We start from the raw sequence: 25347 nt of genomic DNA, 5'->3' as shown, positions 1-25347 counted from the left end.
CTTCTGTCCCTTTCACTCTCATACATTTCGCTCTTTTGCTCTGTTCAACCGAATACGTCTTCACTCATATCTTTTCTCTTTCGTACACGTATCTTGCATCTCTGTCTCACGTACCTGTCTCTCTCTTACTCGTTCATCGTATATTACTTTTTTACCTTACTACTATTACTCTTTTACCTACACTATAATATCAAGTGGAATTCCCCCCTCGGTATTCAGTACGGTATTACTAACACCTGTATATAATATTCACTGTGTGTGTGTGTCATCGGATTGCTTCTCAAACAGGAAGCGCCGGTTTGAACTCTGGTACTGGACTTTGCACCGATGAGGAAGCTTTCACCAATACAGTTGGCTCAACCACTATAGACGGCGATACGGCTCACCACCTACCACGTTGGTCTAACCGAAAGCTCAGTGAGGTGTGGGTACTTAGTTACCTCTGGTTATAATCAATAAATTATTTTCCCCAGTTTGATCGGCTTCGAGTCAGCAGTTAACTGGAGTGGAGCGAGGTTGGGTCGAGCAGACAGCGAGCTGCGCGACGAACCGCGCACCGAGCCACGAGCATTACAAGCGCAGCCGGACAGCGCCGCTGGCTGTACTAAGGTATTTTAAAGTACTAAGTTTATAAAAAAATGCGGCTGCAATGTGTTGGCAACACCAACACAGAACTTATATTTAAAAAATATAAACTTTTTTCTTGATGCCAATTCTCAATGATTCTCCGTGCTTCGGAAGGCACGTTCAGCCGTTGGTCCCGGCTGCATTAGCAGTCGTCAATAACCATCAATCCGCACTGGGCCCGCGTGGTGGTTTAAGGCCCGATCTTCCTATCCATCCATAGGGAAGGCCCGTTCCGCAGCAGTGGGGACGTTAATGGGCTGATGATGATAATTCTTGATGCCACTACCTATTTAACATCACCACTACTATACTCTCTGTATTGCTCCGCGTCTTACCGCAAATAAAAGTGTACTTTCAAGTACCAAGATGTTTACTTTGTAGTGAAGACAGCTCAGACCTACAAGCAACCCTACAGTCGACTTGCCCCAGCTGACACAATGTTATTTACAAAAATAACTAAGTTAGCCTATTCGATCCCACTGCTGGCCAAAGACCTCCCCTTGCTTTTTCCACTCTTCTCGGGTTTGCTTTTTTTCTGTTTATCAGACGGATTGGCCGGAGATCGCGCAAAGTTGCGCAAAAATTTAATATATTTCATCAAAACTACACTTCTCATCAAAAAAATCGAAACACTTCCGTTTTCATTGTTTCTGTCCGAATTTAACACAAAAAAGAATTCATACGATGAAAAAAAATACATAAATGTACAGCTGGCAGTTTGGCCATTACAGTAATAAGCGAAAATTCTAAATTCAAAATTAGAATTTCATTTGTTTATCTTATAAACGAAATGAATCACTGTTTTGAGACAAATGTGTGTTTAGGGTTGGAGTACATTTAGCGTTTAAAAACTAAAAATTGGCGCCTATCCTTAAACTTTTTGTTTTTTATTTCAATACTGTGACTTTGGGACGTCTGAAAAAAGGTTTTTTTTCTAAAACGTATGGATACTTCGCCCACAGAAGCCGCCCAAGTTGTGGCATTGCTGGATTCTGGCCTTAGTCAGCGTGTTGTGGCTGCAAGACTGCATCTAAGCCTGTCATCTGTTCATAGAGTCTATAAACGTTATCGGGAGACTGGTTTGTTCACGCGCCGTTCAGGATCTGGCAGGAATCGGGTCACTTCTGAGCGAGATGATCGATTTATTGTAACAACTTCTTTAAGAAATCGACGCCTTAACGCTTTTCAACTGCAGCAGCGGCTTCGTGTTGTACGAAGGGTGGCTGTAAGTGACTCTACAATTAGAAGAAGGTTGAAGGATCGTGGACTGGTACCGCATAAGCCAGCAAATGGGCCGAAATTAACTGCAGACCATCGAAGAGCGCGCCTTAACTTTGCACGTGAGCACCTAAATTGGTCATACCTACAGTGGAGCAAAGTTCTCTTTTCTGATGAGTGTAAAATTATGCTGTATGGTAACGACGGAAGGAACAAGGTCTACAGAAGAGACGGAGAACGCTATGCACAATGCTGCATTGAAGAAAAGGTCAGCTATGGTGGCGGTTCGTGGACGGTTTGGGGAGGAATCAGCGCCGACGGTAAGACAGAGCTTGCTTTCGTGTCTGGGCCACGTCTGCCTGCACTAAACTGTCATCGGTACGTCGAAGAGTGTCTCGAGCCTCATGTGATGCCCTATGCACATTTTATTGGCAACGGCTTCATATTCATGCACGACAATGCTAGGGCTCACACCGCGGGCGTCGTACGAGATTATCTTAACGAAGTCGATATCTCTATTATGGAATGGCCAGCAAGAAGCCCGGACATGAATCCCATTGAACATCTGTGGGATGAATTAAAGAGACGAATTCGAGCAAGAGATCCTGCCCCAGAAACACAGCCAGCTGCAAGATGCAATCCAAGAGGAATGGGACAATATACCACAGCATGTGATCGTGACTCTCATCCGATCGATGAAGAACCGTATGGAAGCAGTAATTAGAGCTCGGGGAGGGAATACAAGTTATTAAATAAACGTTTTTTAGCTTTTTTTTTCATTTACGTGTGTTGTTTTATCCATTTCCTTTATACTCCATACGGAATAAAAATGACTCATTTAACAAAATACGAAACCTATGAAAAATTCATTTAAATTTAGAACATTAACATTAAGATTTGATAAGCTCATATTACTCACTATTAAACGACATTTAACATTTATTCCTAAATGTACACATTTTTCTGATAATCCTGACAAAACGTAAACTTGCAAGGTGTTTCGATTTTTTTGATGATATATTAAATATTATAATATAGATTAAATACATTATCAAATATATCGAGGGTTGAAAGGCAAATGGGTTTAAGCGACATTTTGTGAACTTTACAGGAGAGCCATTTAAAGTTTTATTTTTTCGAAAAAAATTCATATAAAAAAAACTACTGAATTAAAAGTGTTCAAAATGCTAAGAATTATTTTAAATTAAACGTTGCATAATTCTGTATTTATTTAGTTCGAAAAACATATCAGTTATAGATTTTAGAAGTCGCTTAATACAAAATGCCTCAATTGAACTAAATTACAGTTGAAGGAAAAACGGTTGATATCCACTAGAGCCAAATATTGGCTAAAAGCAAAGTGCTTTAAGAGACCTCTCACTTATTAGTTTGACTAAAGCTAAATGAGTTAAACGACTTCTTAAAAAAGAAGACTAGAGGCAAATCAGCTTAACCTCCATAAAAGGTTATATGACAGGGAAGGAAAATATCTTAAGTGACCATCCGCTACTAATTTCAATTGTATGAAATCCAAATATTAGTAAGATCGGAAATAAAGTCGGTCCTTAAGCCGTTTTTCCTGGGAGAAATTTTAGTCGGGCAAGGCATTTGTACCTTACAATATTAGGAAAAATCACGGCGGATATAACGAGTAAATCGATTTCATTATGAAACAGGATCTAGAATATAACCATAAAGATTGTTACACATGCTTAATTCGACTTTTTAAGTATATGGTAAACCGCATATGATGGCGGATGACAGATGACTGTCACCAACTGAATGCGGGCAATAAAATAAACAAATAGCTTTGAAAAAGTCTTAATATGCTTATACTCTGTGCTGAGTTTAATCTCACTATCACAACCTGTTTCCGATTTACTGAAAAATTGAAGACCACGTGGCTGGATGCAAGTTCCAAGCACTGGCTCCTACTAGATGGTACGCGGTACTAGGACAAACTGCAGTGAAGTACTGATTGCTCTCATATTAAGAGGCGGCCAGGGGTGGATAGATCAGCGACTTGTTTGATCAAAATTTCTGTTACATTTGCGCCTAAGACCTCCACTTCGAGCTGGCCATAAGATACCGTCGAAGTTGACAAACAATAACAGAACTCGATCATGCTTTTAAAGCCGAGATACGTCGGACATCGCAGCAGACACATCTGTCGATGAGATAATATAGATGATAATAATAATAAATAGATGGTGTTCCTTTGCCGAGCATTTTTATAGCTGTGCTCTGCTCTACCGAAGTTATTGGTTGGTAAACCAGACCGCAAAACTAAGATTGGTGCGATGGTTCTAACGTGAAAATCAGCTCGTGGGGAACTACAGGCGGGCTTTTCTATCACCATATGTCTCAAAAACAAATGGCAGGTGGAATAAGCTTGTGAAATTCAGCTCTATGCTGATTCCTATCAATCCAGTTCCGGTAGATTTTCGACAGCTTCAAGACTGTTTTCGGCCACAAACTTTGAAGAGAGTTTCAATCTACAACAAGGAAAAGACCCAACGCCTCACTGATCAGAAAGACTTATTAGCAGCGCTTTGGACACATTTTAACGATGTCTTAAATCCCAATAGTAATACCAGTGACTTGTTTGTTACAACATATCGGTCGAGTTTGTTACAACAAGGTCGGGGGTTTCGCTTAAGATCTAGCGGCACCCCCGACCTTTGAAGAACTTCTTACCGCGCTAAGAAGGATGACGAATACCAACACATCAAAAATACCATCTGAACTGTATAATATGCCTACACATTAATAACTGGTTATACAAACTCATCCTGAAGATATGGGAGTCAGCTGCTGGAATGATTTTAGCCTTCTTCCTCTTTGCGAGTCGATGGCGATCGATATTAAATTTTAGCCTTAACGTTATTCTATCCCATGATGCAGAAAAGGTACTTCCGGAAACCCAATGATGATTTTGTCCGGACAGAGATATGGGGGTACGGTTTTGTTATTAAACAGATTCAGGCCAAAAGGCTTGAACAACATCGGCCTTTGTTATATGCTGCGTGAGGCTTCTCGCGGCTTGTGGATTATTCTAAAGAAAACAGATTGTCCTGAAAAGCTATGACTTATCCTGATACGACAATATCATGACGACAGTTTGATTTAGAAGTAACTTTTCAGAGCTATTCGTCGTTACCTACGGCGCGAAACAAGGCTATGTCATAACACATGGAGCCATGGTTCCTAGTCTATTTTCTTTATATATCGCTTCTGTATCAAGCATAAGTGGGATACTCTGTGGAATTGTTATTTATAGCTTAATTGAAATTAAGGCTAAAGTGAATAAGATCATTTTTGATCTCTCACGTCTCACATCTATGCGTCAGTTAACCAAACTTGCCGAGGAATGGCCGATTCAATTAAGTCACACACCAGAATATTTATAGTTTTGTGCAAAACCCTTTTAAAATAATCATGTAGCTTCTTCCAATGTTGCTTTAAAGGGCGCTGAGCTGGAGGAAGTTTCAAAATTAAAATATTTGGGTTCTCAAATATGAAATGACTCCAAAGTCATCGGAGTTGCCAGCCCGGATAACAGGTGCGGTGGCAGCCTTTGGAAAACTTAAAATATTAGTGTACAAAAGTCTCAGCGGCGTACTTGATACGTAACACTTTAAATGTGTAAGGTCCATCCTTCGCATAAAGTGGCAAGATGGTTTTCCAATAACAGAAGTATTACGTCGTTTTGGCATATTCGGAATAGAAGCTCTCATCATAAAACATCACCTACGATGGTGCGGTCACGTCATGCGAATGGATGACAGAAAGGTTTTCTATTTCGAGGTGTCTAGAAGGAACTGTAAACAAGGTGGACAATACCTGCGGTACAAAGACGTACTCAAACGCAACCATGTGGCTTTCAACATGCCAACTGATAGTTGGGATGAGTGTGTCTGAACCTGGAATAGCGCGTGATATAGTCCTCGAAAATCTTAGTCCAAGACGCCAAATACGGAAAACTCAACGGAAACCTTCCTACAATTACACGGTAAACTCGGCTGGCCAGCTTGATTGTATGCCATGTGACCAGATCTTCAATTCGAAGTTCGGTTTCGCTAGCCACGTCAAAGTCTACCACAACAACGACTTGGGATAGACACAAATAGAAGTCACCATCAACGGATACGGCTTGGGTGACATGATGACACGCACACTCCCGGTCTTCCCAATCGTAATTTTTAGCTGTGTGAACCGCCCAACCAGGACCTGCCCATACTTATTTTGATATGTTGAAGTGATGCGGGCACAAGGTTTCATACAAAATTGCGATGACTGAAATGTTAGCATTATTTCTTTTTTGTTTTGGAAAAACGTTTTAAGTCCTTTCAAAAGAAAATGATAGTTGTTTTATACGACAAAAAATTTAAAAAAATGTAGCATAAATAGCTGAAGTCAAATTTTATAAATATTTTCGGTAAAGGCAAAACAGTTCAAGTGCCAATTTTACTTTTAAACTGTCGAAGGCAAAACGGTTGAAGCGACAATATTTATAAAATCTGGATTAAAGCAAAAAGAGTTAAGCGCCAAATCTATTTTCGTTTCGTCTAAGGACAAATGATTTAACCGACTTATCTATAACAAAACACTGTCAGGGAAAACGCTTTAACAGACTTCGAATCATGAATATGAAAAGACATAACAGCTTATGTGACCGACTCATGTCCCGGAATACGACTGATATGCCACCTGCCCAGAATTTTGTGCATTTTTTTGTCGGTTAAAACACGGGTTTTTAAAAATGTACCCAAAGTGCTAATTGGTTGAAGCGCCAAAAAGTAGCTTCGATTGATCTGAAACCAAGATCAGTCGACGCGGAAAAAATCGCTGATTCCGAATATATATATATAAGTCAATTTCGCCCAAAATGTCGCTTAAACCCATTTGCCTTTCAACCCTCGATATTTTTATAAATCATTTCTTTTATTAGTTTCCCTAAACAAGGGTAAATGCGATAAAAACAAAAGACATTCTATCCTTAAAGCGTGATAAGAATGACAGCAGGACAGAGATAAAGTTCATGACGTAGCGCGTAAGAGACGAGAGATCTCTTTCAGCTTATTACATTCTTTGTGTGTGATTGACTTTGTGAATTAATGTTTGGATCACAGATAATTCATGTCACGTGATCCTTTAGGTTACAATGTCTTTTGGAATGGAAACCACTTGGTTTCCTGGATATGTGCCCGGTTAACGAACAACCTCCGTGGTCTAGTGGTTAGAGCGTCAGGCTCACGATCTGGAGGTCCGGGTTCGATTCTCGATGGGGACATGGTCGAAATCACTTTGTGAGACTGTCCTTTGTTTGGTAAGGACTTTTCAGGCTTGAATCACCTGATTGTCTGAAAAAGTAAAATGATTTCGGGCTTCGGAGGGCACGTTAAGCTGTTGGTCCCGGCTATTAGCCGTAAATACACCTCCACCAAGCCGCAATGGAGAAGCGTGGTGGAGTATGCTCCATATCCCCTCCGGTTGATTGAGGGGAGGCTTGTGCCCAGCAGTGGGACGTATATAGGCTGTTTATGTATGTATGTGCCCCGTTAACAGTGTTGCCGATCTGTGGGGAATTCCCCAAACTGCGGGGAAAGCAAAGCTGATTGGGGAATGTGTGGGGAGAGCTTCAATTCGGGGAAAATGCGGGGATTTTAAGTATGAACACAAATACGCGATATTTAACATCAAATTTCTGCTAGTCTTGATTGATTTCCCTGATAGCCTTTTATTCCGTAAGTTGACGTCAGAATAATGGTCAAGTTGCCGTCCAACTACTGCCGTATTAAATCCGAGTTCTAAAATGTTGCACAAAAAAGTTTGTCGCGAAAAAATGTGTAGTTTTTTAAAATTTTTTGTCATGTTTTAATAAATAAAAAATAAACTTAAAAGGACGGCCGCCGAGAAAATGCATTTCTGACTGGTTGATTCAATAAACAATGTAACTTTGGATGCATGTATTTGTATTTGCCGATGGTATTTGCTCTTCAACGTAACGAAAAATATAATTAGAAAATATAGATATTAAAAAGAACTTTACAGTGAATGTGACACTAGTGATATCTGACATACGTCAGAAATGCATTCTCACAGAGACCGAACTTTACCTACATTTTTGGTTGTTTTATTTCTGTGGGGAATATGTGGGGAATTATCATTTTTCTTTCCCCAAACGTGGGGAATTTCGACAATGCGTTTGGGGATTTTAGCAAATTACTGTCGGCAACACTGCCCGTTAATGGCAATAGGTTCGTCTCCTATTACAAGGAACTTAAACGTAGCTGACTTGGTGTGGGAGTATACACTATACCCTCGTAACGCCGAAGCATAATTACGATTTCGAAGTAATAAACGACGGTGGTACCTTGAAAAGGACCAAATTTTTGTAGTCGTAAAGGCCGAGTACTTCAAGTACAATTTTTAAAGTGTTAGAGTTATCCGATCGGGTTCAAATTAAGTGGAGACCTATGTAAGGATGAATAGAAGACATTTTTGAAAAGATTACGTTTTTTTTTAGTTCTTCCAGAAGGACTCCCGGTTTAAGTCACTACTTTTAGTAAAATCTGAAAAATATTATTATTATAAAGGGTAATGTATTTTTTCATTAAAATACATACCTATTTGTACGTCATAAATATGTGTATATACTTACATATTTAAATATAAAATAAGTAACGAGTTTTAGTTTGTATGATGTAGTTTGTGATTAGTCCCTCTAAAGTCCCTTGCAAAGGACTAAAAAAGTTTGCTTTCATATTGCTAACGATATCGATACGAAATTGATAAAATAACTATGTCATGTTGTTGATTATTATCTAACCTGCTATTTCTGAAAATTATGTGTATGAAAAACTACGAAATTCGATTATTAACTTGATTTTTTTTTTACCTCGTCGCCGTGTGCGCACCATCTTTACCAATAAAATGACAAATTACGACAAGTGATACATATTTCTTTTTTATCAAAGCCACAATTCACGAAATTGAATGAACTAGTTCATAGACAAAATACTTTTTTTCTCAATCGGCGCAAAGGTTTGAATTAAATTGACAGGTAAAGTTTTGGTACTTTTAAAAGTACCTTCGTTGATTATTAGAACAAACTATTTCAAAACCTTCGGCCTTTATGACTACAATTATTTGGTCCTTCTCAGAGGACCCCAGGGCTTATGAGGATATACCTCTGCATATCACTTCATGTAGACCTGTTTTGATATCGAACCCCAACTCTTCCTCAGACATCATCGTACACAGTAGAAGCAGGCGCAGTGAAGTTCGGCGACGCCCCCGGCAGCCATGCTGTCCTGAAGCTGCCGTCCAAGATGAAGGAGCTGGCCATCTCTCTGCAGTTCCGCACCTTCGCGCCTAACGGACTTCTGCTGTTTTCCCCTGTAAGATATTTCATATTTCCAATAAAGCTGAAATACAAATTAAAACAGTACAATGATAAAAATGTCTGGTATTGAATGTGTTCCTCTAGTTATTAAATAACTTGTAATGTATACCCTCATTGGTTTTTAAAAGATGTGTTGCTGTTGCAGTTTCTTACCATTTCTTCTCCTCAGCCATAACACCTTGCGAAATGTGACAATACAGTATTTTCATACAAACTCCAAAGAAAGTTTTCGTTTTGACATTTCGTAAAAAGCATCTCATTTGTTTAGGTTGTCAAGTAGCCAATTCTTGTGGTACCTTTTGCTAAATGTTACATACAATCTTCTTCTTCTATCGTGTGGGTTGTGAGGTGGAGTACCAACCTCATGAACCACTAAGTAAGTAATAAGTAAGTAGTCGTTACAATAGTAACCCTGACACCAGGGTTGATGTTGCAATTACAACCTTTTGATATCTCTAGGGTACAAAAGCGAAACCTAAACACTACTTAGCGCTGTTGGTGCGAGAAGGCAAGCTCCATCTGGTGGTCAGAGGACGGAAGCGACGACAACTAGCGCTGGCGGCGTTCGTGGCTGACGGCACTTGGAGATCGGTGGGTATTCAGACACACTTTAGTTTCACAAGTTAGAAGTAGAGCCCTCAGCTCTCCCCGTTTGTCCGTTTACAACTTATATAAAAGTTCAACATATAAATCGATTGCAAGCAACTCTCCATCATCATCATTAATTTAAGAGCCACGCTCTTGTCGGTGTAGCGTTCTCCATTTCCGTCTATCAAAGGACAATTCTTTCCCTTCCTTGCAAGACACGACGTTCACCTTCTCTTTGATCTGTTCCATGTAAGCTCTTCTTGGTCTTCCGGTTAACTTAGACATAAATAAAAATATTAGACATAACTTTTATTTGTTCCATCTAAGCACTTCTTGGTCTTCCTCTCTTTCTTTCTAACTTCCTTTCTATGATGTTTTTAAGAAATTCGTCATGTCTTATTAAGTGTCCAATCATCTTTTATCCTCAATACCTCTCAATAAATGTCTCCTTTCTCTCACTTACTAACACGTTAGTTAGTAAATAGATAATATAAATTACTATCTAAGTATGTACTATATTTAATTTGCAGGTGTCGGTCCGCGTGTCCCGCGGGCGGCTGGTGCTGTCGAGCGCGGGCGCAGCGGCCACGGCGCATGCGCCGGCCGCGGCCCGCGCGCCGCGCCTGTACGTGGGCGGCTGTCCCGCGCCCGCGCACCCGCTCCTGCCGCAGGCCGTACGTGCTCGTATTCATTAGTGACACTAGACATATTTGTGAAACAATTCTTAAGTGGTCCGTAGGTTCATCATCATCTCCCTAGCATTATTCCATTTTTCACAGGGTCCGCTTACCTTACCTAACGATTTGACAGTTCCGGTTTTTTACAGAAGTGACTGCCTGTCTGACCTTCCAACCCGCGAAGGGAAAACCAGGCCAATACAAGTTAGGTAACATACCTCCGAAAATGCATTTCTCGGGAATGTGGGTTTCCTCACGATGTTTTCCTTCACCTGTTTCGGAGGGCCTTCATTTGCTTGACGTAAAAATTCTCTCCTGATCATGATCCTGGATCAGTTTTCTCTGGGTCATCGTTAAAGAACTTTTATTTTAAACGACGCACTATTCTGTAACTAAGCCATTTGAAAGACGTAACGAAAAAGGTCCATATCTTGTAGGTACTCGAGGTGGAAATCCCTACAACATAGCTCAAAACATTTTGCCTCGGAAGTAATTAGAACCGGCAACTTTTGTCAAGCCGAAACCCTTGTCTTAATAATCCTTTGTGACCAATTTTGATTGAAACACCATAATAACGGGTTCTTACCGCGTTTAAAATGGGGATATGAGACCGCGTAAACTTGAAGCAATTTTGATTGTTTTCCATCATCTTGGTATTCACCAGTATTCTAGACCAAATCATCAACCTTCTTTCCACAGATCTTGCGTGCGGGCGGTTTCCTAGGCTGCGTGCGTCGCGTGGTGGTGGGCGGGCGCGCGGAGGACCTGGTCCGCGAGGCGCGCGCGCACCACCGCGTCGGGCAGTGCTTCCCTAACGTGGAACAGGGGGCGTACTTCGCTGGTAAGGCTACAATGCGAAAATATTAACTTATTGCATCATCAGCCCTCACACATCTTTTCCAGATGATTTACACAGTAACTAGGAGGCACTTTTCTCATAACTATATAAGCCAAACAGGCTTTCCATGCTGCTTATCATACTATGTATAAGCATTGTAATAAGTATGATGAACGATTTAATCTTCTTGTGTAGGTTGTGAGCAATGACCGACCTCATCAAACCCTGGCATCAGGTAATATTGATGTGCGGTACGATTTTCGTTGCGTCATTTTTCAGCCATAAGAATGCTTCCATGTTTATTCTATGGTTAATAATGAAGATTTCCCTCAGGTGACGCACACGCAGCGTGGGCGGGCGTGGCGCCGACAGAGACGGCGCTAGAGCTGCGCGCGCAGTTCCGCACCGCAGAGCCGCAGGGAGTGCTGCTCGCGACGAGGGACTTTGTGCTCGAGCTGAGAGATGGCACTGTAAGTCCTTTCTTGATTGTTGAGGTCCGGGTGGTCTTCACGGTATACCGGAATATGTTAAATCTATGTATTGAATTTTAATAGTACATATTAACTTCTTCTATCGTGTGGGTTGTGAAGTGAATTACCAACCTCATCAACCCTGGTGTCAAGCTTATTATTGAGCCACCAAAGGCCCCTGACATTGCTCATGTAACGACTACTTTCTTACATCAGTAAGTAGTAACCGGGACCAACGGATTTAACGGCCTTCGGAAGCACGGATCATCTTACTTTTTGGACTGTAATGTCCTAACCCAACTAGGGATCACAAAGTGATTTTTGTGATTCGGGATTTCGGATTCGAACCCGGGATCTCCGGATCGTGAGCCCAACATTCAACCACTGGACCACGCAGGTCCTCAATACTGTTACTCAATCATTCTAAAGATTCTTCCATGTAAAGACGCTCCACACTGCAAGTAGAAAATGCTAACCAACACTTAAAAATCTATTGAAATACCACATTACAACCCCTACCCCTTGTAGATCGCTTCATCTTACAAAAATGTCTAGTAACTTATACTCGTATAACAGAACGCTCGGTCATGGTGGGTACATACTCGTAGTTTTCCTCACGATGGAAGCACCTCTGTCTACCCCAATTAGGATATAGTCGTGAGCTTATGGTGGGCTTACTCCCGTCTCTCTGCCGCTATAGATACTTTATAATTACCAAAACTGTGTGCTCACGTGCCCTCACTGTGCGCGGGAGTTCACTGTAACGATAGGCTACATAAGCCATCTTCGGGCGCATCAGCGTCTTGCCGACTAGGAGTCGAAGTGGTCGCCATGGCCGAAATCGGTCGGAGATCATCATCATGTTGTATAGTTATGTAACTTATATGATCTTTCCCCACAGCTGGTGTTGACGCGTCAAACATCAACCGGGTCAGAATCTTCCCGCACCGAGACGCGCGGCGTCGGCGGGCGCGCGCTATGCGACAACGCGTGGCACAGCGTCGTGGCTCGCGTGTCGCGGGCGTCACTCGCTCTGTCACTTGACGCGGGGCCGGAGCTACGCGGCGTCGCTACTGGAACCTTACTGGACGATGATACCGACACGCCGCTGGTCATGACGCCGCTTTATATTGGGGGATTACCAGGTGAGATATTCCAAAATTCATTTTGAAAGCAACGTAGGTATTAGGGCTCAAACTGGATGACAGCGGCACCGGCGCGGCGGCGATAGCGGTGCGGGGAGCGGCGCGTTCAAATGCTAAGAGTTATATTGAAGTGTTCTCCATGGCAGCGGCGCGGCGAGCGGGGTACGAGCGGTGCGCTCTAGTCGAGCGGTGTCTCTGCGTTTGAAACTCGCCTTTTTTTGTTTCCTTTGTTCATCTTCTTTTGCCCATAATAAATCATACGAAACAAAAGAATCGCGCCGCTATCGCCGCCGCGCCGCTGCTGCTGTCATCCAGTTTGAGCCTTTAAGGTAGGTCTCGACGGCATCTGTGGTCGAGTGGTTGAGCGTTCACGATCCGGAGGTCCCGGGTTCGAATCCCGGTGGGGATATATCAAGAGAAATCACTTTGTGATTGGTTTGGTTAGGACATTGCAGGCTGATCTGCCCGGTAGTCCATGCTTTTTTATGCTTCCTGAGCGCCGCCGCCGCTTTAGCCGCCGAACCGGCAAACTGTTGCGTAGCGCCCCGGTGACAAAGCGAGTATGTGCTAACACATGTCGTGTCCCAAATGAGACAGCGACCCCTCTGCCACGGAATCAGCGTAAGGCCATCCGGTTTTTTGCCATCTGCCCTAGACAGCCCGGGAGGCTCCACACACGACACACGGGACTCCGGCAGAAATGAAAGCACGGCGGATGATGTCGTTCACCGCATGATGGCGAGGAATTACTTTTTTAGATGAATTGCTTCGATGTGGCCTTTTTAACCCCCCTGCATGTAAGATTTATTTAATAACTCGTTGGTGCAAGTCCGGTACCGGGGTTGGAACCGCCGCTTCCTGATTAAGAGCCGGTATACCACAGGACCACTGTGGAACCACTGGACCACTAGGGAACTATGCCATTTCTTATATAGTATTGTGGGGACACATAAATAGCCTATAACCGGAAGGGGTATGGAGCATACTCCACCACGCTGCTCCAATGCGGGTTGGTGGAGGTGTTTTTACGGCTAATAGCCGGGACCAACGGCTTAACGTGCCCTCCGAAGCACGGAATCATCTTACTTTTTCAACTTTTTTAATTGTGGGGACACAGTTCTCAGAAATACAAACTTGCATTTTAGCAGTTTTTGCATATAGAGCCAGTTGTTCTGCACCTCGCGCTCCCATCGCACGCCCGATAATTATACATTTGTAACGTTAATAAATGTGTCATATTAAACTCAGTTCAGTACAAATGAGTATATATTATTTAAAGTCGTCCCTGCATAAGGCCCTTAAGGGGTCAATCAGAACAGTATTTTCAACCACACGCACGCTGTGGAATATTGTTGATGGATTATGCTCCGTGCCACCTACAAGTTGGCTGTATAGCTTTGTGACGCGATGAAGAGGAATTAATCAAACTCCTCCATTACAGAGGGCACGATGGACTCGTCTGACGGCGGGCGGGAGAACTTCAAAGGCTGCATCCGAGACGTGGCGGTGGGCGGCCACAAGACTGACTGGGGCGGCATGGAGACACTGCATAACGTCTTGCTGGACTCCTGTCCTGTGGCCTAGAATAAACCAATAACTTACTGAGGAAGAGGCACTAATAATTGACAGAAAAAGAAAACTTTTACGGTTGATTCGGTTGATCTTTAAATAGTTGAAGCATAGATTTACTACTGCCGTAGATTGAACATCAGTGCTCAAAAAGTGGGAGTAGTCAATCAATGAGTTGAAGTAAATAGTAGAAGGGATTTAGCCAAGTTGCAACCGTTCAGATCTCGCCTGCCGGTAAGGCATGACTCGAGCGAATCAGACCAGTACTAACACGCGCTACGTGGTAAAATTTTGTCACGGTCATTTTATCGATTCTGACGATATAATTATGTCGTTTTGTCGATTGCCAATATGTAAACCCAAATAAGTCACGTCGTTCTGGAAAAATACGAATTAAAATCACGTGGCACGCATGTTAGGGAAAAAACAAACTTATCGATAAAATTTATTGAATCGATCGATAATTTTATCACGTTCCGCATGATAGCCCTGCTGGTCAGTGATGTGGTGTTTCCGGCAGTAAAAAAGTGCTAAAGTTATGTGAAAAGAGCTTTATACCTTACCTTTAGGGGATAGGATCAGAGTACATGAAAGATCAAAAACCTGCCAGTGTCCTTACGAAAGAGATTTTACAACAGGAATATTCCCACATTGGGAATATTCTCCGGAACGGCACATCACTGACCCAGATACCTCGCAGGTACGGTCACGAGCATTAATATGTATACACTTTGGTACCATGTCACATTAACTTTTTTGACAAATTGAACTGTTAAGTCTCACTAAATGTCAAATATGTTAGTTCGACAGAGTCCTAAAGTGGGTACATTATATTGCTCATGACTGTACGCATTGCTTTTGGCTTAAACCACATTATGACATAACGAAGACTAAATATAAGGCCAAAATCTTAAAACAAATACTTTCAAAATGTTAAACGTAGAACTCGACAGAATTAGGTTGACAGCACATTTTAAAGTAAATTCCATTCTAGCGAGATGTCTATTTTGATTCATCCGGGTTATTCATTCATTCACTCACTGGTTTTACAATTAACAGTTGTCAATCATCCGTCACTTTCGGCGGATAAGAAAATAAAATAAAATTAGGGACACCTGATAATTCATGATAAGGAATCAGTCAATGATAGTCTAAAAAATACCGAATAGTTTCATGACATCTAAATACGTCGCGTTATATTTATCAATAATTATAAAACTAAAGTGTCGATTTCTCTACTAAAGACTTCTGCATCTAGTGCCTTAACAATTACCAAGCTGTGCCATTTAGAGGTCTAGTAACGATGTAAATTAAGTTCCATTTCCACCAACCAGCCCAAAAACTTAAAATGTATTTTTAGATATCTTTTTAAAGTATTGTTTATTGGGAAACGACCTAAACAACGTGAGGCTATCAACAAAAAGAGGCTATAATGTAAAAAGCATAAATTTCAATTTTGTTTGTACCAACAGTCTCTGTTCAGTGGGCAAGCTATATAATCACTATTAACGTATAATACTCATTGTACATAAACACACCACTGAGTACTTAACATTTGCCACCAGTATTCGTATAATAATTGTATATAATAAGTAATAATAATAATTAATAATAATTTAAGCGTGATTAAGTATTAAGTACAGTTTTATAAAAGTGTTAATGCGATAATGGTGCTGGTTCTGATAGACACCTATATAACATAAACAGCCTATGTACAGGCCTCCCCTCAATCTACCGGAGGGGGTATGGAGCACACTCCACAACGCTGCTACACTGCGGTTTGGTGGAGCTGTTGTGTGTTCTAAACTAGCCGTCTTATCGTCACTTATCATAAGCGAATCACCATAGCGTTATCCCGTTTTTCACGGGGTCTCGGTTAACTGACCTGAAGATTTGACAGGTCCGGTTTTTTTTACAGAAGCGATTGCCTGTCTGACCTTCCAGCTCGCGAATGGAAAACCCAATACAGGTGTTCGGTTATCGCAAGTGAATGATGACATTGTTTTCAGATCCATCAAATTAAAAGAAACAAACCTTTAGTCTGATAAAATCAGCACCATAGTCTTTTCCATTCGAAAAAATTTATTCTTTAGAAAAAACAAATTTGATTTTATACCTACATAAACTGCCTATATACGTCCCACTGCCGGGCACAGGCCTCCCCTCAATCAACCGGAGGGGGTATTTTATACCTATTCGCACATTTTCACATTACAATATATTGTTTTTCCACGAGTAATAAATACAATGACATGTGTTGCATTTATCAATAGTCACTAGACTTAATGATTAGATTGTAAGCTAGTCAGGGCCAATTATCGAACCTATCCCTAAGTTTTATCTTAAAATATGAGGGGCTTACACAAAATAATAATATCCTAATTGAAGTAGTTAGAAGTACGATAAGGTGCAAAGGCCCAATCAGTTTCTTGCAAAGTAATAAATTAACTGGTTGCACTTAAGACCTCCTGGTTACATGTCGTTTCTGTAATAGACCAAAAACACCTACGGAAACATAAATTTTAAAATTATGACAACTAATGGTACATAATTTCACCACTGTTTACAAATAATTCGCTTGCTCAGTGACTCAACTTTTGCTCTTTGATTGTACATCCATCGCAAGATGAACTAAGTACAGCACGAGCACTAACATGTATACACTTAGAAACCATGTCACATAAACTTTTTTGACAAATTAAACCGTAAGTCTCATTAAATATCAAATATGATAGTGCGACAGGGTTCTAAAGTGGGTACACGATATTGCTTATAACTGTACCTACTCACACCCCACCGAGCTTTCTGTGACAAACGTGATGGTGAGCCTGGTCTAACGAAGGCTGCGTTGTACAACGCCATCTATATATTTTTTGAGGCACGTGGCCTGGAAACACAAGTAACAAGGAACTAAGGAAATCAGGTAAAAGTAGGGTAAAACCGCTATACCGGGCAGGAATATTTACTCCCATTTGAAGTCTATTTTGAATGGACATCACTTATTTAAGAGCCACGCTCTTGTCAGTGTAGCATTCTCCATGCTACTTTTTAGGGAAAAATAGAGCAGTGATTTCCTTCTTACCTTCTGCCCCGCAGTACTCTGTCAGACGCGAGCGGGACGGCGCCCAGAGTTGTCTATTTCAAAGCCGTACTAGGACTCCTGTCCTCCGCCTCTGAATAGTACTGACAGTTACTGCTGCCCTCTGTCAGTTTCCAGGTTTGTTTTGAAGGTACGCAGCATAAATAACTGTGCAGATAATAAAGCCCTGATTATAATAAGTAGTGCATGATTATGTAAATAAACACATAGGGTCCAGCTTTAATAGTTAACAAACATTTGGATATTGTCACAAATAATGATTTAAACAATACGTGTTCAGTAGCTGTATGTGTACATATAGAACAGTTTTTATCTTGTACATAATAAAGTACATATTTATTTGTATTATTTTGTTTCATTTTCTAATCTATTTTATAACCTGATGTTCCTATAAAGTGCTCTATCCTGTTCCTGTGTGATGTAGTTAGAGTCGAATTGCATAAAGGATGCGACAGCGTGCTGTAATTGTCTACTTAACAGTTTTCGGATAAGTATTTTAGACATTGTTTTAAGTTTACGCGGTTATTATCATAATTAAAGCACATAATAACGGGTTCTTATCGCGTTTAACCCTTTCACCGCCAAAGTCTGATATATCAGACATTTAAGTTTCGTGCCCTCGCCGCCAAAGTCTGATATATCAGACACGTAGTGATGCAACTAATATCATAATTAATTGTGTGATTGTTCACTGTATTTATAAGCCACTGAGATTTTAATACATTTTAAAATGTTTCAAGGAGTATATAAAAATAAAATAAAACCCATAAAACTTAAAAATAACTATATATATATATATATATATATATATATATCTGAAATGATTTATTTACTACAAATTAAAACATCCATATTCAATATTGCCAACACTAGTAAATCAACCAAATTTAATGACGTGGCGTGTGGTGAACGTTTTTGATCAAAACTCTTGGCGCTGAAAGGGTTAAATGGGGATATGAGAGAGATATGGGAGTCTCATATCCCCATTTAAACGCGGTAAGAACCCGTTATTATGTGCCTTCAGTATTTTAAAAATTACAAACGCTAATTTTATACCTCTTAAATATTTTATTTATTTTCACCAAATATCGTTATATAATAGAAAAAAAAATATTTTTATCTTAAACGATGTAGCAGAATTGGTATGAATATTAATAAAAGACCATTTTGGCAATAAAAAACATTTATTCAGTATTACGTGTCACCAAGTCTTACATTGCGTCTGTGCTAGGTGTATCAAACAGACATTATAAAACCCTCCACCTAACTGTCTTGAAGCACACGATAACACAAATCTTGAACATTTGAGAACCAACATAACTGTCCTAGAATGCAAACAAAAACAAACCAAAGTCCAACTATATTATATTTTTTCTTACTACTAATAGTAAGTATGGAATAAAATCTAAAATAAATGTAATAAATAAAAAAAATAAACATGTCTTGCAAGTATAGTCCAACATACATAACTTCATTGTATTGACATTATCTTTTGTCGCTTCACTAAGCTGTATAATGTTAGTGCGAAAGAGATAATCTCCCGTCTCTTTCACGCTGGGTGGTGTATATCTTTGTCTTGCTGTCATTCTAATAATATCACGATTTTTACACCTTTCCTTGGTGTTACTTATTGTAGATTAACCGCAAATGCCATTAATTAGCCGGACAAATGGAGAGCGCTAAGGGCTCTCACCCGGTACACAATTGAAGACAACAGGCCTGACGGTGCCAAGTTGGGCGCGAACCTCGGCCTAGGGTGTCGTCTGAAAAGATTATATTTGAAAAAAATAATCGACCCTAGTGGGCCGATAGCGATAAGAGCTGAATGATAAATTTGGTGGACTATACTTTGTATAATCTCAAAGAAAAAATGGGTTACATAGCTTTTATTATCTGACTGTACCAGTAGTTTGTTTTTGTTTAAATTTTAGGATTTTTTAAATGAAATGAAATTTACTTACGTTGAAATTAACAATAAAAGTGCTTCTAGTCAGTTAGGGGGAAGGTTGTGGACAATTACCCAATTGGGAACCTCCTACCTTAACCTTCCTTATTGAAATCTTACTTTCCTAAAGCGACTACTTTACGACTTCATTAGTACAAATAAGAACAGAATCATCGTATTTATCAGGATCCCCTGGGAGTGTCTATGTGATGCCTCCCCTGGGAGGCAGTGTTTCTTTTTTTAAGAACCTCCTTTTCATTATTTCCTTTTTTTCGGTCCTTTGCCGAGGTTTTTCTTGCAGAGACATAGGCTATACAGGTTGTGAGAAGCTGCAGTCCGTTTTAGGTGGATGAGACGTTCGACAAAAAATATATCTTTGTAAAAATTGACGATTCAAAGGGTGGTATTAATAAACTAATCTCAGCTGAGACTGCCCTCAAGATCATGCTCAAGTCCCGTTTTTATATAAGAACTGTCACATTGACATGATCTTGAGGGCAGTCTCAAAGCTGAGATTAGTTTATTAATACCACCCAAAGTGTAACTATGTTACCTAATGGAGGCAATTTCAAGAAAAGAATCTCGACCTTCTTTTCCTTCGAACTTCCCGACGAATATCCTGCCAAAACGTTTTTTTTTTCTTAAGAGACGTGACGTTCCTTTTTTGAAATTGCCAACACTAATGAATAATGCTATTTTTGAGTTTGAGTGGGCATTGCATAGGGGAAGTGACTGTCTGACTGACCGACCAATGTACAGCTGAAACTCATGGGCGTAGAAGTATTTTTTATTTTGCGGTAACATAAGTGGGCTCTAAGGGATTTGTGAAATTCATCCCCTAAAGGGTTAAACAAGGGGATGGAAGTTTTTCTGAAGTCCACGTGGAGTCGTAAAGAAGTAGCATAGAAAAATAAAACTCTAATTTACTGAGTGATTCACTGCTGTTATTCTAGACTGTCTAATATTACAACTGCTATCATGGACACATTTTGTCTACCATAAATGAAATTACCAGCCGATAACAGACGGTATTCTCTAATATTATAATGGTATTGACGCAGAATGTCCCATTCGCAAAACTTCATATTCGCAAATTGTCCTGAACGTATAAATTACCATTGGGCATTATGCGTCTAACCTATTATAATCAAAGGGTCTGTAAAGGGCAGTAGTCTAATTTTCAACAAGTTGCTGTGCTTTAAAGTAACTGTTAAAATGCCACTTTTTCACTTCTAACATCGAATAGCAAATACAATTTACAAAATCATTGCTCTACACAAAAGCACAGGAACCCAACAGTGAATCTGCTATAAACTGAATAACCTTGAACGCTTTACTTTTAATACTTTTTATGGTACAATGTTTTTTTATTAGAAAGAAATCGCCGGAACTATACCGTACGGTCACGAGTACTACTATGTACTTTGAACCCATGTCACATTAACTTTTTTGACAAATTAAACCGTAAGTCTCATTAAATGTCAAATATGATAGTGCGACAGGGTTCTAAAGTGGGTACATGATATTGCTCACGACTGTACGTGCAGCGTACGCGACAGTTTCATGCAATAATAGTCCCAATTCCGATAGACACTAATTGTTTATTTCATTGTGACAGTTTTAAAACTATTGTCACTATTTTAGAGCAAATATAACTAAAATTAAATTTTGTCTGACAGAATCAGAACTAAAGTCACATTCGAAAATATATACCAATTTCACGTAGCAAATGAGAATTTGTCATTTGCAAGATGAGACAGGTATACATTTTCGCACGTGAGTTGAAGGCGTGCGATTCAAAAATAAGGCTCCAAGAGTTATTGAATCCATATGGATGAATATTATGGAGTACGCAACGCCTAACCGCCTAAGGGATCAGTATATCAGATATCTAGAAGATTATTCAGCCTATGGTTATACCCAGTAACCATATTTTACACTTAAACAAAGAATATTTTGCAATACTAAACCTATAAAAGACACTGCATTAACCATCTAACTAATAATAAAAAGTGATAGTGTCTTTAATTTTATTTTTTAATCTTATTATGGACTTTCAAGTATAAAATAACGCGTTAATTAATTATAACATTTCGCTATACATTACATATAACTGAAATGGGATACAAAATAATAATTGATGATTCTTTGGATTAAAAAAATGAATGTATTAAAATTAAAACAGATTGGAAAGATACGTAAAAATTATCAATTGATGTTGCCAACTCTGGTTCTGTATTAACCAGATCTATATAAGAAACATTGCAAAATGTTAATGGTGTTTTGACAAACCAGGGATTGAATGAATATACTACACTTGATAAGCGGTGATTACACTAGCTAATCCACTTAGACCGATGCGTCAAGGGGCCAAAAAGACATCGAAGCAATTCATCAAAAAAAAAATATTGCAATTTGTCATTTGCGCATATAAAAGTGCGCAATGCAAACGAATGTCAAATAGCAATATTGCTTTTCCGTCCTTCAATGTGGCCTTTTTAACCCCCAAGGTCACATCGAGATCGGAAAAATCGACGCTATTAGAGCTCGATGTTGTGGTTGCCATGGTTACGCCCCAAACTCGCTCGAGATCGTGGTTACCATGGTAACGTCCCACCAGTTTACCACAAGATCCTGATCGCAGCGCCCGTGACTTTGACGTATCGGGCAGGATGGACTGGCAAATGTAATAACCGCTAAAGGACAACCATTAAAGTAAAGAAAAAAAATCCAATTTCAAAGTGTTCTTCCAGAGAATTTATTTGCCTACCCACCCGCATTACGTCTACAATTCAAACATCACATTAATATATATTTTCCTCGTTTTATATTAAAACTGCACCATTTTAAGAAATAAAATGCCGAGAACCAAATCAAAAATCGAATGAAATTCAAAATTTCGCCGGATGCCAAATAAAAAGTGTTGCCAGGAACGAAAATATTTTATTGGCTTTAAGACTTTTTGCTGCAATCTCTTTGTTTGGCGACCAGAGAATAAAATGAGGAATAAATTGTAAAATACACACATAATTATACATATAAAAAATCTACATCTCTATTATGGCCGATATAAAAAAAATCGCTAGGATAAAATCAAACTATGCAGGGTAGCAAAGAAATTACAGTTTTTTCCCTACCTACAATAATTAATTATACAAGATGAATTAAATCCAATAGTGTAATATTATTATGATTAGGTACAATCGTATAGTTTTACATAGTTTAGTGAAATCATGACGTGAGGGATTTTATTATCGCCATTTTATTTTAACAAACTCCTTAAAATTACCCTCCTCAAAATATACTGGACAAAGTAACCGGAATTTTACTACGTCATTTATAAATCCGTGCTTCGGAATGCACGTTAAGCCGTTGGTCCCGGCTAGTAGTTTTACGGCTACCCGTAAAACATCTCCGCCAACCCGCAATGGAGCAGCGTGGTGGAGCATATCCCCTCCGGTTGATTCGACGGAGATAGGCTGAATATAAATATTAATCTTCAATAATTGACAATTACAAATCGATAGATTTTAATTTTATTTACGACACTTCCAAATTATACACATATTTTATTTTAAACTAATAATTTTGTAAAAAGAATACACAACGAAATTAAACATAAAAAATAAATAAAGACCATAGTCTAAAAATTCCGGTTAATCCACCTGCACATACCGCCAAAATATTAAAAAGTTGAGCAATACATAATTATTTATGGTAGAAAAACAAGTATCATTTCTGTTGGGGTACTTCCATACGTCACTCTTTCAAATTAACACCCGTACTCCTCAATTCTTCCTCGACTCGGCCTCAGCCGAGCATTTTAGTATTTTAAATTGGCATTTACCTCCTCACCTTGAGGACTTTTCTTACTGGAATCGAGTATACCATAGTGCCAACATACGAAAATAATGACGGCATGCACTCACTCAACCTCGACGAAGTAGTCGAGGTAAGGTGCCGTCTAGGAATATTGATTTTGAGCTGACTTCGAGGTCTTAAGGCCTCAACTGAGGACGGAGTCGAAGAGGATTCGAGTTAACATCTCAGAATACGGGCGTTAATGTCGACGACGTAAACAGAGCTGTCAAAGTGGTTGACATTTTCTACCATTTCCTACCATCTGTCAAATGTGAATGAATATAACATGGTCGCTAGAGGGGCTATGGAGCTAAATTTACTGATACCTGTGTCTATGTTACTTTGTTATATTCACTACTCCCGTCACTCCGATGTGCGCTCACTGGAAAAAGAAAAAACGAATATTAATAACATGTTATAGCACCACGCCTGTAGACAGAGGTGTAATCGACAGCGGGCTTAGCACCGTAAGCGCGCGACTCTTTCTCGCCTCGACATACGTCACCCGTCACTCTCTCACAGTACTGCACAGAAAGAGACAGACGATTTCTGTCGCGGCGAGAAAAAGTCGCGTGCTTACGGTGCTAGGCCCACAGATAGGTGTATGGTACTGTAGCAGAGTATGTACACTGCACATACTGGCCTTTCCTTTTTTAAAAAAAAGGAACGTCTAGGGCCCTGTGCCGAGGATTTCCTTGCAGCTTCTTTTCCCCGGCTATAAAGGTTGTGAGAAGCTGCAGTAGTTTTAGGCCGATGAGACGTTCGTTATGTAAAAACTGACGATTCAAAGTGTAACTATGTTACCTACTGAATAAATATATTTTTGAATTTGAATGTCAATCATTTTAAATTTCGAATCTCATTCCATACCACAATTCCTTTCATTTTACGGTGACTCATTGCATCCCCGACCTTCATAAGAACAACATATATTATACTGCTTAGCTCTGGCCGTTACCTCTAATTTTGGATTGTGATCATTAATTCTTCACTGTGTCTTATATCTAAGCATCGTTATAATTTATTTTAGCAAGACGAAACAGCTATTCTACGGTTGTAATGTTCTACGGATGTTCCGCAGCCACGACGTTGTCCATGCTTCACAACCGTAAAGCATAACAGGCCATATGTAACAACATAAGATTCGGACACGCAGTTTTATGTTCAACTGACGACATAATTTCTTTGTGAAGTGCTATTAATAAACTGGATATTCCTGTCGGTGTTACTATTTTCGTCGTTATTGCTAATCATCCCACTTCTCTGCTGGTACGTCGGGACTCCATCTCCACCTATCGTGCAGTACGTACCCGCTCACATGGAGAGGTACCCGCGCGCGGCGCTGCGGCGGCGGCCGACCAGGTAGGCCACCAGCACCACCACCACCAGCCCGCCCAGGGCACACCCCACCGCGATCGGCACTGCATCCGGGACGTCACCGCCGCCGCACTCGCGAGCTGCAAACATAATAACACAAATATGAAGAATCTTCTTCTATCGTGCGGGTTGTGAGGTGCATTACCAACCTCATCAACTCTAGTGTCAGGGTTAATATTAAGCCGCCAAAAACCCCTGACATGGCTCATGTAATGACTACTAACTAACATCAGTGAGTAGTAGTTGAAATAATTAAAAAAAAACACAAAAAGTACATTATTTTTGCGACGGATTATTCCACTTGATATTAGCTCAGAATAATGAGCTGAATCATTTTTTATTTTATTTTATTTGGGTAGCTTACAGCCTTTTTTACAAAATTAATACTTATAAATACAAAAAAAAATGAAAATGAAAAGCTACCACAAGTGAACATAAAACATTTTAAAATGCCACGATCATAAAATATTTGTTACGATGCCACTTAGACCCTGTAGAAGTACATACAAGTAGATAGGGTCTTA

At 39.9% G+C, this 25347-nt stretch overlaps 2 protein-coding genes across 5 annotated transcripts in view; one reads left to right on the top strand and one right to left on the bottom strand.

The window, feature by feature from the left end:
* The window catches only part of LOC126367529 (laminin subunit alpha-2), a 199271-nt gene extending 181312 nt beyond the window's left edge, over positions 1-17959 (top strand). The window contains exons 46-53 of the mRNA XM_050011103.1: positions 474-609; positions 9096-9248; positions 9713-9844; positions 10372-10515; positions 11218-11359; positions 11690-11826; positions 12728-12971; positions 14413-17959. Of these exons, the coding sequence (XP_049867060.1) occupies positions 474-609; positions 9096-9248; positions 9713-9844; positions 10372-10515; positions 11218-11359; positions 11690-11826; positions 12728-12971; positions 14413-14555 (1231 nt within the window). The 3' untranslated portion in view covers positions 14556-17959. The remainder of the gene's footprint in view (positions 1-473; positions 610-9095; positions 9249-9712; positions 9845-10371; positions 10516-11217; positions 11360-11689; positions 11827-12727; positions 12972-14412) is intronic.
* A 1143-nt stretch (positions 17960-19102) lies between these two features.
* Positions 19103-25347, bottom strand: part of LOC126370635 (lysosome-associated membrane glycoprotein 1-like) — a 41999-nt gene continuing 35754 nt past the window's right edge. For 3 of the 4 annotated variants that reach the window (XM_050015610.1, XM_050015619.1, XM_050015601.1), the window contains 2 exons: positions 24757-24903; positions 19103-23828 (listed from right to left, as the gene is read on the bottom strand). In XM_050015610.1, coding sequence (XP_049871567.1) covers positions 24761-24903 — 143 coding nt within the window. In that variant the 3' untranslated portion in view covers positions 19103-23828; positions 24757-24760. The remainder of the gene's footprint in view (positions 23829-24756; positions 24904-25347) is intronic. The other variant, XR_007566907.1, reaches the window with a different exon arrangement.

Source organism: Pectinophora gossypiella, chromosome 1 (assembly GCF_024362695.1).
Source record: "Pectinophora gossypiella chromosome 1, ilPecGoss1.1, whole genome shotgun sequence".
Taxonomy (NCBI): Eukaryota; Metazoa; Arthropoda; class Insecta; order Lepidoptera; family Gelechiidae; genus Pectinophora; species Pectinophora gossypiella.
Note: the sequence above shows the minus strand (reverse complement) of the source record. Positions and strands in the feature narration are given on the sequence as shown.